Source organism: Marmota marmota, unplaced genomic scaffold (assembly GCF_001458135.2).
Source record: "Marmota marmota marmota unplaced genomic scaffold, marMar, whole genome shotgun sequence".
In the NCBI taxonomy this organism is placed as follows: domain Eukaryota; kingdom Metazoa; phylum Chordata; class Mammalia; order Rodentia; family Sciuridae; genus Marmota; species Marmota marmota.
The window spans coordinates 6,920,793-6,939,635 of record NW_025999894.1 but is presented as its reverse complement, the minus strand read 5'-3'; the positions used below and the strand labels follow the sequence as shown (position 1 = coordinate 6,939,635).

At 52.1% G+C, this 18,843-nt stretch overlaps 1 protein-coding gene across 4 annotated transcripts; it reads left to right on the top strand.

Annotated features, from left to right (window-relative positions):
* The first annotated feature begins 18 nt into the window (after positions 1 to 18).
* Positions 19 to 14,580, top strand: LOC125613947. Of its 4 annotated transcripts, none has more exons than XM_048795864.1 (3): positions 19 to 3,556; positions 3,901 to 6,362; positions 9,047 to 14,570. In XM_048795864.1, the coding sequence occupies exon 3, from the start codon at positions 10,811 to 10,813 to the stop codon at positions 11,786 to 11,788; it is 978 nt and encodes a 325-aa protein (XP_048651821.1). In that variant the 5' UTR covers positions 19 to 3,556; positions 3,901 to 6,362; positions 9,047 to 10,810; the 3' UTR covers positions 11,789 to 14,570. The 4 variants fall into 4 exon arrangements, 2 of the variants coding, with proteins under 2 accessions (XP_048651821.1, XP_048651814.1); XR_007344562.1 differs by lacking the exon at positions 19 to 3,556 and having other exon boundaries at positions 3,563 to 6,362; positions 9,047 to 13,564; positions 14,207 to 14,580; XR_007344563.1 differs by lacking the exon at positions 19 to 3,556 and having other exon boundaries at positions 3,563 to 6,362; positions 9,047 to 9,190; positions 12,489 to 14,562.
* The last annotated feature ends 4,263 nt before the right edge of the window (positions 14,581 to 18,843 follow it).

Sequence of the window (18,843 nt, the reverse complement as noted above, 5' to 3'; positions counted from 1 at the left end):
GGGGGGGGGGGGGGGGGGGGGACAAAGTGTGATTAGAATGGACATCCTGTTGATGTCACTGTCATTTCATGGCCACACAGGTGGGCAATTCTTTAAGTCTCTCTGAAAGCCCTTGATGTCTAGGCCATTTTTCCAAGTGTGGCTGTTCTCTCACTGGAACTTCCTCATGGTTTTCCATGGATTCTGTCCATTAAAATCTTCTCCGTCAGTTTCGCCCATGGATAATCTGTTTCCTTATGGGTGATGCTGCTTCAGCACTTTCTCACCCAGCTGTCTTGGAGGGATGGGCTGTCCATCCCTCACTCCAGCCCTCCAAGATACGCCATCCAGGCCCTCATTCCTGGGACTCACTGGCCCTCAGCCAGTTGGGCATGCAGCAGTGTGTGCCCAAAGAACATAGAACTGGCAGTTGGCTTCCCAAATGGCTTCCCAATTGGCTTCCTGGCCCTGCTTCCAGGGAGCTGGGTGCCTCTGCCGAGTTCCTCTGCCTCTTCCTGCTGTGGCTTTCTGATTGACAGACAGCATGGCGCGTTGTGCTCTAGCTTCACTCTCAGGCTAGGCAGCTTCACAGAGGCCCACCCCTCCCTCTGGGCTCACTCTGTTAGCAGAGCCACAGGCAAATCCAGGAAGTTGACCCCAGACCCAGAGCCGCGCACAGGACACGGGACACCCGAGCAGGTGTCGGGCCGAGCTGGTGTTTCTCACCTCTCCTCTGTTCCTCCAGCCTGGGAATCCGACCACCTGGCTCTGGCCCTTACGCTGCCATCTCTGCTCTGGGGCCTTAGTGCCCCTTCCTGCTGGACGGCACAGATTGTCGCTGCTGAGCTACCTTTGCTGGTTGTCACAGGTGACGCGAGCCTGGCCGTGCTGAGTGTTTGCAAAGCTCTTCACTGCTCTTCAAATAAAAGGTGTTTTCTGTCTTTGGTTCCAGAGGGCCGCAGACTTCTAGCTGCTATACAAATATTTGTTGATTTTAATTTAGGATTTGCCAGCCCCAGAAGGAGCAATGCCACTAGGCAACTCTGCCTGTCACCAAAACTGGCCACCAGGGAGAATGTTGGGGCAGATCAATAATGAGGGACTGTGGGTTTGGAGGTTGGGGGCCCTTGTTGCCCCTAAATAGCCAGTGAGATGGGAACATGGGAAAGGAGATAATGGTTGAATCTTCCAGAGCATTCCTGTGACCGATAGCAGTGTAAAAACTACCCGGAAACCTAGTGGCTTAAAACAATAATTTATTTTCACCTCCCATGGTTGTGTGGGTTGGTGGGGCTCAGCTGGTGGGTTCTTCCTGGGGGACCCCATGCAGGTGCGGTCAGATGGCAGCTGAGACTGTGGTCATCTGAAGGCCCTGCTTGGCTGCATGTTCAAGATGGCAGCACAGGGTCCTCCCTGGGGCCTCCCTTCACAATAGGGCCATGCTTGGTAAGTGGCAGCTGACAACTCTAAGAACAGAGAGAAAACACTGGTCCTTGAGGGCTCAGTGGGGATCCAGCCGTGTCCCAGCTGTTTTAAGGCAGTCTCAAGCCAACCCACGGCGAAGGGGGTGGAGGAGGACCTCTTCCTCTCCATGGAGCAGTGAGGAGGAGGGAAGGAAATGAAGGCCGCCCCAAACAAGGGACAATGTCCATCCTTAAGGCTCCTGAGCTGCCAGCCTAGAAGGGCTGTTCATATGACATGAGGACCTGGCTTTGGCGTCGAGTGTCAGGAGAGGCCTAAACCGCTGCACAGGAAAGCCACTGGGGAGCGCACCTCCCCCATTACCCAGGTGCTTATGGTCACCCAGGGCAGTGGGAATGAGGGCCCTGGAGCACCAAGGGGAGGGCCAAGACCAGAGGATCACAGCCAGCCGCCTGGTCCCTCTCCCAAGCCCTGCTCACAGCTTGACCAAGCAGTTGGACGGCTGTGTGGGGATGGCGTCTAATTATCTCCAGGAGCCGCGCGGGCCTGAGCACTGGGTTGACCGCGCAATCCCTCTGTTGACCTGGCTGTCTCTCCCAGTGAAGAGCTTGTCACCAGCCTCCTTTACTTGCATTCTTCAGACCTAGAGGAGATGGCGCCATGCTTGGCCTTGCTCACCTCTCCTGTGAGTTTCTTGACCTCGCCCCATTCCTGGCTCCCAGCAGTGGCTTCCCTTGACCTGGCGTTGTGCCTCTGGCTTTCCAAGCCACCCCCTCCCCCCCTACTGATTTCTCCCTTCCTTTGTCTCTTTGTCCATTCTCTCACCCACAAAGCATCATTGTGTGCCTCAGAGCGGGCTGGGCCCGAGAGATACCAGGAACCACAAAGCCCACGAGTGATGTATTAGTCTCTTGTGGCTGCTATAACAAATTACTGAATACTGGGTGGCTTCCAATGACAACTTTATTCTCATAGTTCTGGAGGCCAGAAATCCAAGATCAAGGTACTGCAGAATTGGTTCCTTCTGGGTGTCCCAAGGAAGAATCCATTCCTTGCTTTTCTCCCAACTTCTGGTGGCTGCCATTAATCCTCGGCACTCCTTGACTTTTAGACACATCCCCCCAATTCATGCCTCTGTCGTTACATGGCCTCCTCTAAGTCTCCTAAGATCCTCTGGTTCCCATAGTGACAGTCTCTGTAGATTTAGGGCCCATCCTGATCTAGTACCATTTTGTCTCAATCCTTTTCTTAATTATATCTATATAGACCCCCCAAAAAGGTCACATTCTGAGGTTCCCAGTGGACATATAAAATTTCAGGGGACACCAGCCAACCTTTTACAAATGGCCTCTGGATGTTTGTGCCAAAGGTCTTTCTTTCTGTTCAGGACAGTCTCAGTGTTCCCAGAAAAGACTGGCAGGTGTACCAGAGATAGGGCCCCCCAGCTGAGCTCACGGTGTCTCAGAAGCAACCACGTCCTTCCTCTGCATAAATGGAAGCGAGTTATTGCACCGGGAACCAGTTTTCCTGTCACCTTCAGAAGGCCCAGGTCCCTTGCTCATGCCCGTTCTTTTCTGGTACAATGGCCTTCATGGTTCCTTTTGAGAATAGCTACGTCTGTGTGCCCTTGGGCCACTCACTGCTTCTCTGAACCTTGATTTCCTCACTGGTAAAATGAGCTGCTTCAGAGTTTTGTAAGAATAAGAGGTCACTTAGCATCTCCAAGCCCATGGGAGGTGCCCAATGAGCAACCCAGCAGTCACCCGTCATGGCCACAGGTCTGGTTCTGCCTGTGTTTGCCAGGTATTGTGTCAAGTGTTTCATGGGGTTATCTGATCTAAACTCCAGGGCGCCAGGAGCCAAGTACGATTTTTATCTCCCTTTTTTCAAACAAGGAGACCAAAGCTTAGTGAGATTAAGTAACTTGCCCAGGGCCACTCAGTAAAGGGCAGCAGATCTGAAGTTTAAACCCCCTTGTGCCAGCTACTGATGGATCCTAAGCCCAAGGTCATATGATAAGAAATATATATATATATATATATATATATATATCTGGCTAAGCACTTACCTGTGATCCCAGCTACTTGGGAGGCTGATTCAGGAGGATCACAAATTCAAGACTGGCCTGGGAAACTTGGCGAGACCCTGCCTCAAGGTAAAAAATAAAAAGGGCTGGGGATGTAGGTCAGTAATAGAGCATTCGTAGCAAGCCTGAAGCCCTGGTTCAATCCCTAGTGCCAGGAGGCCCCATGGCCCCCTCCCCAAGCATCCTGCATGCCTGCAAGGTGGACCATCCCTTGTTTTATCTGCACGAACCCTCTGTGGCCTACCTTGTTGACTTATGGGTCTGCAAACCTGTTCACAGGGGAGGTATTTATCAAAGGTTAATTAGAATGGGTGGATGAGGGGTGCTTTCCTAGAGGGCTCTCCAGCAAACAGCTGCTTCCCCTTCTCCTTGCATGCATGCCAAACCCTCTTGCTCTCAACCTTGACGGACAGCCGGCCGTTGGGGCACCTGCAGTTCCAGAATCCAGGAAGAACAGCTGGCCCTAAAGGTACACGGACCTGCCCTTGGGGGGGGGGGTCTGGTAAAGTAGAGCAGGGATCAGCAAACTGCATGTCACAGGACACCTCTGGACCACCATTTGTTCTTTTAAATAAAGTTTTATTGGAACACAGCCATGCTGACTTGCTGACATATTGACTGTGTCTGTTTTCCTTCACGGTGCAATGACAGAGTTGTATAGTTGGATGGAGACCACACGGTCAGTAAGTCAAATATCTTTGCTACTTGGCCCTTTCCAGAAAGAATTCGCAGCCCCTGCCTTAGGGAAGTGTCTTATCCTCTGGCGTCTGCATCCCATGGTGTTCCTGTCTGGGCCTCTGTTGGGGCAGATAGAGGAGGCCAGAGATTTGTGTTGGCGAGGGTGTGTTCGTGTTTGTCTCAACCTGATGGCCTGGACTTGTTCAGGACCCAGCAGGGTGGGGTGCTTAGGTGATGTTGACCCAAGGTCTGTGTCCTCCTTCATCCCAGCCCCGAGACTGCCACCGGCAGCTGGGCAGCTGCAGCCCTCTCAGGCTTTGGGCAGCCACTAGGACAGGACAACTGGTCCCCGCAGCCCAGGACAGGGCAGGACTTGTTTCCAGCACCCAAGGAATTCCCCCCACCCGTGCCCCCCACTGCCTGGAGCCCAGGGGTAGGAGGTGACTTCCCTCCAAGCCCCTGGACTGAGAATAGCTGCAACTTGATCTCAGCTGAATAACTGTCACCTGGGTTGTGCCGCTGGCTGGAGGGCCTGGCCGTCCCTGCCCTCCTGTCATTGGTCAGAGGGACAGTCATTTGGGACTAATGATAACTGCCTAAGCAGTCATCTCCTTACTTGGTCTCTTTTCTTACTCCTGGGGTGTCCTGGGTTCTTCGTGGGCTGTGACCCTGCCGCTTTCCAGATCTGGCAGGGGATCTAGGAAAGGAGGGCCTGAGGGGACTGCAGCCACATAAGGCAATCAGAGCACCTTCCTGCTCCTGCCAGGGGCTTCAAACAGCAAATAAATATAGATGCACACAGCCCCATTCCTCCTGGCTGCTTGGTGCAGTGTGCCAGCCCCGGCTGTGCCTTTGGGCACTGTGTTCTGCTGGCTGAGGCTGGCCACAGTGCCTGCTGGAGCCATTGACATGCCCAGAACCCCGAGGGCAGCCAGCTCCTGGGGAGGGCGGCCTCGGTGTCCGGCCCCTTTACTCCAGCGGGCTGCAGCCCCAGCGATTGATTTTTCATAAAGTGTGTTCTGTGCTGACTCTGTGCTGCCCTGCAGTGTCCCTCGCTCTGGCACCGCTTGGCCTGCCCCAGGCTACTCTGCAGATTGCCAGGGAGGAACATACGTGCCTTACCTGGGAGGCCCGGGGAGGGGGGAGGAGCCCTGCCATCTCATCTCCCACCCCAGCTGACTTCACCAGCACCTCAGATTTCAAGTATCCAGGGACTCGGTGGTTATGCTGTGATTTCCATGTGATAAACGCAGGGCTCCGTGACCCACTACATGGGCTTTGAAGAGTGAATGCCGCTTAAGGGTGGAGACTTTGCAGACCAGAGTGTGTTGTTGCATGACCATATTTAGGCACGGCAGTGAGCACTTCATTCTGTTTTTGGTTTGCTTTGGTTTTTAGTGCCAAGGGTTGAACCCAGGGCCTTGCACATGCAAAACACACTCTCGACCACTGAGCTATGCCCCCAGCCCTACACACTGTTTAACCATAAAAAGAATTCATACATGTTGAGAATTTGGAAACGAGATCAGAACTGATGGAAGAGGAAAGTAGAAATCCCCAGGATCCACTCATTCTCCAGAGAAGCAACTCAGAACAGTTGGGGCCGTGTCTTTCCAGAATATTCTTTGTGATTGATCATTTGCATCTTGCAATAATTCTACGAGGTGGGCAGATCAGATTGCAGAGTGGCCAGTTTACAGGTAAGCCAAGAGGCTCAAGGAAGTCAAACTCCCTGCCCAGGGCCAGCAGCCAGCCAGGTGCAGACTGGGAGGAGCAATCAGGACATGCCAGGCCACGCCTACTACTCCTGCCCCTGGGATTAGCTGCCCCAATGAGTGGCCCAGGATTTCTTTTCCCCAAGCTGATCACCTCATTGCACAAGCAGAAAACTAGGAGGCCTCCTTTCAGGTAGTAAACAAAGCAATATTGGCGCAGAGTGACCAGATCAGAGAGGACTTTGCTCTCTGGTAAGGAGGTCTGGAGCCTGCAGTCTTCTCAGAGGCAGAATCTGGGGATCTAGGAGCCAGGGGCTGGGGGACAGCAGGCTCAGCCCTGCCAGTCCCAATAACAGCAGAACTAGCAGTTCCCACTCCCTCAGCTGAGCTCTGGGCTTTGGTGACTGGAGGGCAACGTATTCAGAGCTGCCAATCACAGAAGTCCCACTCTCCTACTGTAGAGGTTGCGTGTGCAGTTTCTGGTAAGTTATTTGACCAGGTGACAAACATATTTCAAGCAGATCAGTGATATCTTGCAGACAAGTCAGAAGTGTTGTTACGGTTTTGCTGTCAAAAAGGGAATGAAGTTGGCCTTGCAAAGTGGTGGAGAGAGCATTTATTAGTCTTGAGTCTTTTCATAAACCCTCTGTAGTGAGTGAGAAGCCAATTTGCATCCTGCTATTTTCCTCAGGCAAAATACCATCTGTTCTCCCAGGACACAGGTGAATGGCTGCTCTGGAGTTTTCTATAAAATTGGCATTTCTCCTCTTTTCCCAGAACTTACCCAAAGGTTCTATCCAGACGGGTGGGTGTAAAGTCCTACCTAGAACAAAGTAAAAAAATCAAGGTGGTAGAGGGAGAGGAGACGATTCTACCATTTCTCTGGAGGGGCAAAGGAACTGGGATAACCAAGACCAGCTGGGTACCGTGGCGCTCACCTGTGACCCCAATGACTCAGGAGGCCAGCTTCCGCAGCTTAGCGAGAACGTCTCTCAAAATAAAAAACAAAAAGGACTGAGCATGTAGCTTGGAGATGGATGGGCCCTGGGTTCAGTCCCCTGGATGAATGAATGAATGAATGGGTGATTAATGGATGAATAAATAAATGCAATTTAAAAATAACCATCACACCACCCTATTTTAAGGGTTAGTGGGAAGCTCTTGGTATCATAGAGCCGATCCTGTCTTTGCTTTTCTCCTTTTGCAGTGCTAAGTAATGAACCCAGGTCCTCGTAGCAAGTGCCATACCCTGAGCAAATCCCCAGCCAAAATGAACAATTTTTGCCTTTTGTTGGGTGTGATGGGGCATGCCTTTAATTCCAGAGACTCAGGAGACTGAAGCAGGAGGATTGCAAGTTTGAAGTCAGCGTGGTCAACTTCATGAGATGCTGTCTCAAAATAAAAAGGGCTAGGGGTGTGGCTCAGTGCTGGAGGGCCCCTGGGTTGAATCCCCAGCACCCCTCCAAACACACACATGACCCTTAAGAGAATGAGAGGACAGCAGAAAATACAAGTCACATATTTCACACACGGAAACCCTTGTATCCATAATATATAAAGAATTCTCAAAATTTGACAGTAAGGAACAACCTAATTTTAAAAATGGGCAAAAGACTTGAACAGATACTTCAGCAAAGAAGACACACAGATGGCAAATAAGCACATAAAAATATATTCAACATCATTAGCCACTAAGGAAATGCAAATTAAAACTGTGATAAGATATCACTATATGCCCATTGTAATGACTCTAAAAAGACCCACAGCAGCAGGCCCCAGCGGAGATGTGAATCTCCCAGAACCCAGAGGCTTGGTTGTGGGGGATGCGAAATGGTTAACTCGGGCTGGGTGAAGCTCAGTGGTAGAGCTCTTGCCCAGCATGCTGCGTCCAATCCCTGAGACCTGGGAGAAAAAGAAAAGGGGTGGGGTGGGTAAAGGCATCTGGAAGATGGTTTGTACATTTCTTATAGAGTTCAACACACCATAGGACCTAGCGGGCTCAGCCCCAGCTGCCCCTGGACAGGGATCCTCAGCCTGAGCACCACTGATACTTCGGGCCAGATCCTTGATCGCTGTGGGGCTGTCCTCGGGGTCTAAGGTGTTGAGCTGCCTCCCTGACCTCTACCCACTAGAGCCAGCAGCACCCCCACCTTGTGACTGTCAAAAATACTTTGAGGGCTTGCCAGCTGCTTCCGGGGGGCCAACTGCCTCCTATTGAGAACATTGCCCTGGAAAAATGAAAACTTTGGTTCTCACAAAAGCCTTTGCACAAATATCTAGAGCAGCTCTATTCACAGTCACCCAAACCTGGGAAAAACCCAATGTCCTTCAGTGAATGAACGATACACAAACCCTGGCAGGCCCAGACAGCGGACAGCACGCAGTAACAGAGCAATGAACTTCGGATACACAGACGCTGGGACGACCCTTACAGGCGGGATTCCCAGGGGGGAACCTGTCAAAAGGTTAGATGCTGTGTAATTTTGTTTCTGTGACATTCTCAAACAAACAAACAAACAAACAAATAAAAACTATAGTAACAACACATCCAGGGGTGCAGCAGGGGCTAAGGGTGGCTCCCCAGCGGGGCTGCTTGAGAGAGGAGTTGGCAGTGGAACTGTTGTGTATCCTGACTGGGGTGGTGGTTCTGTGAATTTAAACACACACACACACACACACACACAGAGTTTTATTATTATGTTATTCAGAGTTCTGTTACTATCACAAAGTACCTGAGAAAATGAACTAAAGAGAGAAAATGTTTGTTTTGGCTCACAGTATGAGATTTGAGTCTGAGATCTGGCCCTGTTGCCTAGGGGCCTGTGTTGAGGCCATATACGATGGTGGGAGCACTTGGCAGAGGAAGGCACTCACCTCATGGTGGCCAGAAAGCAAAGAGAAAAAGAAGGACCAGCATCCCAATTTTTCCCTAAAGGGAATGCTTCCAAAGACCTAACTTTCTTCTGCTAGGCTCCACCTCCAAAGGTCTACACCTCCCGGTAGCCCACGGACTGTGTCCACACCTTTAACACAGGGGCTTTGGGGACATTCAAGATTCCAATGATAGCACTATGTGTTAATTCTAAAACTAAAATAAGAACAAGGAAGGGGAGGCTGGATTAAGAAGAACACGTGTTTTTCCTGCCAATCTTTTCCTTCTTTAAAGGGTGACGTCTGGAGAAGGGCTCAGTGTTCAGCCCTCCGTGGTGGAGAAGAGGAAGGAGAAGTCCTCGTCATTCACTAGCCTTTCCCCCTCCGTTGCCGGTTTCTGGTTGATTGTAACCTCCAGAGGAAACGAACATTTGAATATGTAAGTGGAAGGAGGGTGAGAAAATTCAGAACGGGGTTCCCACACTCACCACCCTCCCCTGCTGGCTGGGCTGGCCAGGTTCCCAGGTTGCTGAGAGCCAGCTTTGGGGCAGGAAGGAAAAGCTAGAGAAGGAATCGGAGACGGGAAGGAGAAAAGAACCTGGGCAGGTGGGCAACGCAAAACAAATGCTGGAGTAAATGCGATTTTTTTTTTTTTTATACAAGAGTCATAAGCAGCCAGCAAGCCACAGTAGAGCAGGAAACTTGGTCTGTTTGAACACTGGGTTACTGTTTTCTTAGCCCTTAGGTCATTTAACCCCCAGAGCTGGGTTCTACGATTGTTCTATTTTATCAATGAAGCAACTGAAAGTCAGTCTCAGCCCATTCAGGCTGCTATAACAAGATCTGTTAGAACAGGGAATTTATAGTTTACAAAAGTGCATTACCCACAGTTCTGGAGGCTAGGAAGTCCAAGGTCAGGATCCTAGCAGATCTGGTGTTGGGGGAGAACTCACTATCTGCTTCAAAGATGACATCTTCTTTCTGAGTCCTCATGTGGCAGAGGGGTGGACAAGTTCCCTCGGGCCTCTTTAAAAGGGCACTAGTCACCTCTTAAAGCCCTACCTTTCAATACTATCACATTGGGGATTAAATTTCAGTACATGAATTTTGGGGGACACAAACACACACACCTCAGCATGGCCTAATAAGCAACCTGATGCAGAGGACTCAGAATTTGATGCCACCCACGGACAGTTGGTATCTAAGCCAGTACACACCGTGGTCTGGATGATGTTCTGGGTGGAAATGGGGACATAGTGACTGCAGCCCTCAGGACTCTCCTGAATGAGGGAGAAAAGGGCACATGATAGGGATCTCAAAATCTGGACTCCAGTCCTGGCTCAGCCACTTGCTGTGTGATTTCCAAGAAGTCACTTTGCTTCTCTGAACCTCCGTTTCTTCATTTGAAAACACCGGACTGTCCTGAGGACTGAATGGGGCAGCACAAATGGAAATATTTGTAAAATATGACAGATGGTGTGAACATAAAGTGGAACGAATGCTCTCTCCCCTCCACCACTTCATTCTGTCCTGGAACTTGCTCATTTTCAAATACTGGGGTCAAACTGGCTCACACCTGTCATCCTAGCTACTCAGGAGGCTGAGGCAGGAGGATTGCAAGTTTAAAGCCAGCCTGGGCATTGTGCCAAGATCCTGTCTCAAAATAAAAATTTGAAAAGGACCAAGGAGATAGCTGAATAGCTGAGTAGTAAAGTGCGGGTGGCGGGGGTGTTTCAATCCCTAGGACCCCCAAATATATGAATAAATAAACAAATGCAAGGAAATATTATCTTCATTAAGGAGCTGGGGGTCACACATTTTAAATTGCATTTATTGTTTCAGTAGGTAACCTGTTCACACAGCTCAAAAATTTCAAGTTACAAAATTTTGTATCAAAAACGCTCCTCTAGGGTCTGGGGTTGTGGCTCAGCAGTAGAGCGCTGGTCTAGCACGTGGGAGGCCCTGGGTTTCAATCCTCAGCGCCACATAAAAATAAATAAATTAAAAACAACAAACAAACAATAACCAAAACAAAACACCACCCCCTCCTCTAGGGCCAATGCGGCCAGTTTCCTGGGGTGCATTCAGAGACACACCTCCCCACGCACAGCTGGGAGCATGCGCAACGCTGCTCCTTCGCCGGCCCTGCGGTAGGTGCCCCTTCCTCTGCTCTTTGAGACCTGAATCCAGCGAGCCCCCCACGACCCGAGCCCCCCACAACCCGTTCTGCTCCTGGACTTCGTATCTAGGGCCAGGTCCCGTATCCATGCCGCCCTGGCTCTGCTTCTTTGCTCCACCCAGGCGCATGGCCCAAGTGTGGACCCCGTCCCGTGGAGGGCACCCGCAGCCCTTCATCAGGTATAAACACCCAGCTCGTTCATTTCACAAAGGCACCCACGTAGCTGGATGTGGCCTTTCTAGAAGTGGGGTTGCTGGGTCAAAGTCTGTGTCCTTGGTGGGCACTGCCCGGTGGCCTCCGCGGAGGACGGATCAGCTTACAGCGCTGTGGCAGAGCCCGAGCGCCTCTTCCCGCCTGTGCCAACTGGGCGCGACACCAGCCTTCCTCTTTGCCAAGTGGCTCAGTGGACAAGGGGGTCTGGGGTGGCTTCGGTGCACTTCTCCTACCCTCAGTGAGGCTGAGCATCTTTTCGGTGCTCACCCCTGCGATTGCCCCTGTTCCTCTCCATACACAACCCACGGCCAAGGCGGCGCTGCGTGGTGTTTCTGTCCTCGGCTTCTAGCTGAGTCACTCCCAAGAGGGAAAGGGCAGCGGGCTCAGGTTATTTCTGCCCCTGAAGCCATCCGAGCTGCCAGTCCTGGGAAGACCTTGGGCTCTGGTATTTCCTGTTGCCCAGCACTCTGGACTTTGCCCCTGTCAAGCTGGGGCTTCTCCCTGGGAGGGATGGGGCTTGCAGGTATGGATCAGTTAGGATATGTTTGCAAACTGGTCACGAAAGAACCCAGGGCAGAGGCTGGGGATGTGGCTCAGGCGGTAGCGCGCTCGCCTGGCATGGTTTCGATCCTCAGCACCACATAAAAATAAAATATAGATGTTGTGTCCACCGAAAGCTGAAAAATAAATATTAAAAAATTCTCTCTCTCTCTTAAAAAAAAAAAAGAACCCAGGGCATATTGGGAGAGGGGACAGTTGGAAGGAATTCATACCAAGGTCCTCAATGTTTGATGGACGGTTGAACCCGGGGCACTCTACCACTGAGCCACATCGCCAGCCCTTTTTACATTGTTTTTATTTTGAGACAGGGTCTCTCACTAAGTTGCTGGGGCTGACCTCGAACTTGGAATCCTCCTGCCTCAGTCTCCCAAGTAGCTGGGATTGTAGGCTTGGGCCACCACACTGCTTTAAGTGACAAAATCAAAGGAACCAGGCTGAGTGTAGAGAAGGGGAGTGAGTTGGTGGATAGGACAGGGGGTAGAGGAGAGTGAGCCACAGGGAGGGGATGGGAAAGAGGAAATGTTCTCCCTGGAGACACACAAGATGCAGCTCACAGCACCCACACCAGGCAGGCCCCAAAGCTCTGCAAGATTATTGCTAAGGGCAGCCTAGAGTCAAAACTACAGATGCCCTTTTGCTGAGCATAAAGAATTCAGGCCATCATGTGACCAGACCAGTTAAAGGTCTGGAGAATCCCTGTTGGCCACTGACCCTCCCTGAGTGGGGGTTCTCAGCATCCTTGGAGATGCACAGTTCAGGCTATTGTAACTTGACTTCCTTGCAGGGCCCTGTGTGGCTGGCTGAATCTAGCTCACAGAAGGACAGGAGGAGCCAGTGGCTGGATTCCTGGGCCCCTGGGGAGTCTGCAGCCTGTTATTTCCTGATTCAAACAAACAGCAGATTTGTTCTGGAAGTTGCTGAGGCAGAATCCTTCTGGAGCCCCTTGAAGGATGGGCCTTGTCATTTTATAACCTCCAGAGTATCTGATCCCATAAAGGAGCCAGGCCTCTGTGTCTTGGAGCTGCAGCAGAGACCCCAGAGAGCACGGGCTTGCTCTGGGCTCAGCTACCATCCTCTCCTCTCTCCTTGGCTGAAACCTGCCATCCAGAGCCACACTTCAGGGCTGGGACTGTAGCTCAGTGGTAATGTACTCGCCTAGTGTACGTGAGGCCCTGGGTTCCATCTCCAGCACTGCAAAACAACAACAGGTTAATCTGAATAGAGCCAAACTTCAGAAATGGATAACTCCTTTGTATCTTGAGCCCCCCTGTGGTCCATTCTGGGGCTCCCCATGGGAGAAGTAGCCTGGGTGGCAGGTTGAAAGGGCCCGGCTGCCTTTCTGCAGCGATCTTCTGCCTCGTCCCAAAGCCCCAGTATGAAGCCGAGTTTTCAAGAGCTGTGATCATGGATGCCTTCCTCCTCTGCTCCTCAGCCTCCCTGGGGGGAAAGTACAACAAGCTGAGGTTGTCCCTCAGGCCACCAAGAAATGCTTAATTGCTTTCTGAGAGAACTGTCCCCCACCCCCTTCTGGTTCCCATCCCCCTCTCCACTGCTCCCTCCACCTCTTCCCCAACCTCTGGAGGCTCTTGCTCAGGGAGTTGGAACTGAAGACACAAACTCGCTGGCTGTGTCCCAAGTCACCAAGAGCCATGTGCGGAAGAGCAGCTTGCCTCTCCAAATATACTGCACCACCTTTGCTGAAAAAAGAATCCTATGTTTGGGGGAATAAATGTGCATTTTGCTGGGAGCCAGGCACTCATCGACAGCAGATGGATGGTGGCCCAGGCCGGCGGAGTGGGCCAGACTTCAGAGCAAGCAGACAGTGTGAAGCCAGGCAGGGGTGGGAGCCAGCCAAGGGAGGTGAGGACAGGGAGAGCTGCAGCTTTTCATCCGGGAGCTTTGTCAGCATCTTGTGCAACTTGATTTAGGGGGAAGGCCGAGCAGAGGGATGTGCCTTGTGAAGAGGAGTAGGCGAACAGGCACCCCAGGCGGGCTCCCAAATAGATCATGGTTCAAATGCCTTAGGAATTTCTCATACATAACAGATGGAGATGGGTGTCCTCTGATTGGCCAGTGGCTTTCCTCCACATGGTGATTCAGGGAGCCAGGCTCTTCTCATCTCAGGGCTCTTTCATTCCCTAGAGTCTCACTGTCACCTACATCCAGCTGGTAGAAGAGGATGGCAAGTGTGGAAGAAGCCAACTTGCTTCTTAGGTCCTTGACTCAGAACTGAGTTGAACTCTCTTCTGCTCATATTCTATTGGTGGGGACTTGTCACATGACCACACCTAGGTGCAAGGGCAGCTGGGAAACGTAGTCTTCGTTCTTTAATGACTATGCTAGAAGGAGTGGGGATTTTGGTAGACAACCATCTCAGTCACAGGATGAAATCAAGGCATTTAGATCAGGGAACCAAGAGAGAGCAACTCATTCTGAGTCTCAAGGGACTATGTGGAAGTCCTCCCTAAACAACTTGCTAGAAAGAGTTTTGCTTTTGCTCAGGACTGGAGGATCCGACAGCAACAGAACTGGGCAGAACCCCAGGGGAAAGTTATAAGTCCTTGCTTAGCATCTGGACGGCCATCTTAAGTGACAGCTGCCATTCTAAGGGAAAAGTTCCGCTTTCCCGCCCAAGGACCTTTCTGAGAAAGGCTCACCACTCCCTCATACCAACCCAACCCTTAACCTCCCTTGCATTAGGACCTGCCTGGCTCTGATTCCTGAGCCTCTCCCATAAAAGTCCCAGAACTGAAGCCTCTATAGAGAGAGGGCCTTCATTTGTCAGCTCTGAAAAATAAACTCTGTGTATCTCTGCCTGGGCTCCGTCTCTCGTTCCTCGCTTTCCCTTCAGTGGCCACCTAAGAATTCTGCTTTCCATGGATGGTGTGTTGTTATGCTTGAATTCTATGTTATGCTCGGGACCCCCAAAAGACCACCAGAGACCAAGATCGATGTAAACACAAAGAGGTGTTTATTGCGAGCTAGCTCGGTCCTCCACACACACACAGCAACTGGTGACGCTGAGAGGCCCCGAGCCCAGGGTTTGCAGCAGTTTTATACATTCTTTGGAGAAGGCAGGGACCCCCACATACATCATAGCATCTCTTAGTAAATCATCACACACCGCGGGAAAATCAAATAACAACTCTAAAACATGATTAGCACATTCATTGGCGGGAACAAGTTGGATAGGGGTGATTGGTCAGTACAAAAGGGGTATTCATTTGAACTGATTGGGTTTAAGCCAAGAGGGGTGTACGTGCTGAACTACAAGGTTTCCCAACACGTTATCAACCACCATAAACTACTGGGAGGGTCATCTGGCATCCCAGGTATTTCCCTGTCTCATGCTGATTGGTGGCTGCTAGGGGGTTACTATGGGTCTCCACCTAGCCTGACTGAGTCAGGACACCTGGCGCAGCAGACCTCTCCTGTTATTTGTAGATAAACCACTTAGCAGGGTGGGAATGTGCCTAGGAGTGCTCTGTGGGTCTTTCCAAGGACAAAGGTCATGTCCCTTCCTTGGACAGGCTTTGCTCTGAGGTAGAGGCTGGTTTTTCAGTGTGAGACTGAGTCTGTGGCCAGAGTGTCATCCATCCTTTGTAGCTAAAGTGACTTTTGTCTTCTGACCAAAGGGCTGCCCACTTGGTTCCATCCAACCATGGTGGGGAGACCAAGGGGCTGGGCCCTAGTTCCTGCCACTTACAGAGGAGATCTAGGAACAGAGGGGCAATGTCCCCTCCCCATGAAAACTCCGTTCTCAAGCCTCGTGAATACTGGATGTCCCCCTCAGTTCCCTAGAGAGGCTCAAGACTGGACGGAGCACTTGGACCTCAAAAGAAACACAGCTGGCCCTGCTGTTGGGGAGCCTGCCCACTGATGGCCCCCACCTGCCTCTTGACGCCTCTTAGGGAATGGCAGGCCTGGGCACAGTGACCTCAGGACGTGGCAGCTCCCCAGGCATTCCCGGGCCCAACTCTTAGCACCAGACTGGCATCTCCTAGTTTGTCCCCCATAGATGGTGCCACACTGGGGCAGGCAGGAGAGGGAGGAGCAGAAAGACCCCACTGGTAGGCTTCCCCAGCCACCTCTGCCTGGCCTCTTGCCAGTCTGTCACCTCCCAGATTCCTTGAGGGTCCACCCTTAGCATGTTTCCAGGGCCTCCTGATACACGTCTAGTTCCCTCTGATGCCTGCTCCTGTCACGAGTCCACGTGGAGGCCCCCCCCCCAACCTGGGGTCTTGTCCCCTGCAGTTACACACAAGAAAGTGGGGGCCCCACGAAAACCACTGAGAATGTCTCAGGGGCAGGGCCTCTGGCCCCGGTGCCACAGGAAAAAGCGACCCCTGAGCTGAGCTGAGCTGGTAGCCCAGCCTCACCTCAGGTACAGCCTCGGTCTTCCCTCATTGGTGTTTTAGATGTGGGGTGCTTGAAGGGGACCCTCTCTTTACATTCAGTCCCCTTAGCGCAGAGCTCCCATGTGAAGCCGTGAGTCTAGTCTTTCCGCTGGATGCTGTGAAGGCCAGCAAGAGCCGTGGCCAGATCCTCTGCAGGGGACAGAGCTGGGGAGTGGTCAAAGGCCCAAGCAGCTTCTGGGCGACTCCAGAGCCCACTGGGCAGGTCTTGGCACAGCCATGCAGGAAGTTCCGTGTGCCCGGGCCTGTGCCCTTCCCTGCATTTCAGAGCCGAAAGGAGAGGAGCCAATATGCTGAGGGACGGTCATCACCGTGCATCCCACGCACACGCACCACAGGCAGGACACAGCATCCGGCGCTGTTAGGTGTCGGGAATCCACGGTCAATGCTGTGGCTTGACAGCAGTGTGGCTGGGGGGTAGGTGGCTTTGAGGAGACACAGTGTGAGGCCAGGCTGAGAGGTCAGGGTTCATCCTGGGCCCTGGAAGCCCCTGGGGGCTTTACACTATGACAGGGCTGGATCTACATGGTGACTGGCCACCGAGAGGAAGGGACTCGCTGGTGGAATCCCAGGGGGTGCTGGGGTGCCTGAGCAAGGCTCCCCCACTGAGCACCCAGATCCACTCTGATTCTAACTTGGCAGCAAGCCACTGTCAACGCAGACTGTCTCCTAACTCTTGCTGGTTTGTGCTTTCTCAACCTTTCCCCTCTCAGCCCTCTAGGTTCTAGACAGACATCGGCCTCTGTGTCTCCATCTTGGCTGCCTCCTCCTGCCAGGACACAGGGCACGTTCCCTCTTCAGCTTTTCAGGACCCAAGGCCATTGCTGGACTCAGAGGAGGCTGATGAGGGACAGGAGCCCTGAGATGCCCCAAGGCTGCCTGCGGACCCTGCCCACCACAATCTCTTGCAGCTGCATTTGTAATGGGAACTTGGCTGGATGGTCCCACACTCTGGGACTGGAGGCGGTGTGATCAGGTTGTCACCACACCCTTTCTGATGGCCTGGGGAAGCAGAAGTAAGCCCTTAAAAATAAACAGCCGCACCTGTTGCTTATCCAGCAGCTTTTTTCTCTGTAGGTGTGGTCCTTCCACCCTGAGATGGGGATCTGGGGTGGAGAGGTGACAAAGAGAGAATCCTATAGCCCACCCACACTGTGGCCACATTCACAAGTGATTTCTTCTGCTATTTTTTTCTCACAGAACCAAGGCTCCACCTCTATTCACCTGACCGGCATGACCCAGGGGACACAGCCTTAATCCTGGCCTCTCTTGGGCTCCAGAGAATCTGGATCACAATGGGTCGGGTTAGATTACTTTGGCCAGTGCCCTGCTTTGCAGATATAGAAACTGGGGCTTGGAGATGGGCAGTGGCCTAGGGCCATAAGGCCAGTCCAGGACACAGCAGGGTACCCAGACAGGTCACCTGGCCCCCCCAAGTCACCTGACACTCAGATACTCCTGGTTCCCTGTGGTGCAGGTCTCCCTAGACCCTAAATCCCTCTCACTGTATAACCACAGAGATAACAGAATCCTGGAAGTCAAATCCGGGAAGGGGCGAAAGCCAAGGCTCCATCTTGGAATTCTCCCTGCCACCCAGTGCTCTAGGGTCTCCCCCGCCCTGGCTGGACCCCCAGGTCAGCTCCTAGGTGGAAATGTCCTTTTCAACCTCTAATTGCCCCTCCCTCCTCAGTAAGACCCGGCCCCCACCCTAATCGTGGATGATAACAATGCCACTGGTCTGGTGATCTGTAGTCCAGCCAGGGAGTCGGCCTGCATTTGGTTGCTCACTTGCATAAGAAATAAGCAAATGAAGTAAAAAGGGATAATGGATTTAATGCAGCTTGGCCAGAACTGGGGAGAAGCAGCTGGTCTGTCTCTTTGCTGGTTTCATAGGGGCGCTTTCAACGTATAGAAGCAGAAGCCAGGGGTACACATGTGTAGATTTGGCTAGGCTGTGCTAGCCAGAGAACACAACTCCTGCTCCCCGTGGGCCAGAGAGTGGCTTTTCAGTTTTCCTTCTCAGCAGGAGGAAGTTCAGAGAGCAAAAACAACAAAACGAAACAAAACAAAAACCCTTTTACCAGGAAGCTGGGGGTGGGTGGAATATTTCAAAGGTGCTCTGTTACAGACAGGACCCCTCCGACTACTCTGCCCCTTACTCTTCCAGAGGCCCGTACCTCAGCTACAGGGACCCAGCTTCACAGCAGAACACTTTCCTAGCATGCCCAAGTCCCTGGGTTTGATCCCCAGCAACCACCAACACACACACACACACACACACACACACACACACACACACACGATCCATGCTGGGTGCAGCAGTGCCTGGAGGATCAGAAGTTCAAAGCCAGCCTGCGAGACTTAGTGAGACCCTGCCTCTAAATAGAACCCAAAGGACGGGGAGTGTAGCACAGTGGCAGAGCACTTGCCTGGCATGTGAGAGGCTCTGGGTTCAATTCCCAGTATTAGAAAAGAAAGGAAGGAAGGAGGGAGGGAGGGANAAGGAAGGAAGGAAGGAAGGAAGGAAGGAAGGAAGGAAGGAAGGAAGGAAGGAAGGAAGGAAGGAAATGTGTGTAGAACCAGTGGGCTCCTGTCCAAGTTCTGAAGCTTACTGGTTCTGTGACCTTAGCTAGGTTAGCTCACCTTGCTGCCTGCCTGAAACCTGGATGACTCATCGTGGGTGAGATTACCTGTACAAATGAACTGTGATGACCCAACCAGACA

Bases quoted from the DNA above. Each gene is read 5' to 3' on its own strand.
- LOC125613947 (XM_048795864.1), top strand. From the start codon at position 10,811: ATGCGGCCAGTTTCCTGGGGTGCATTCAGAGACACACCTCCCCACGCA.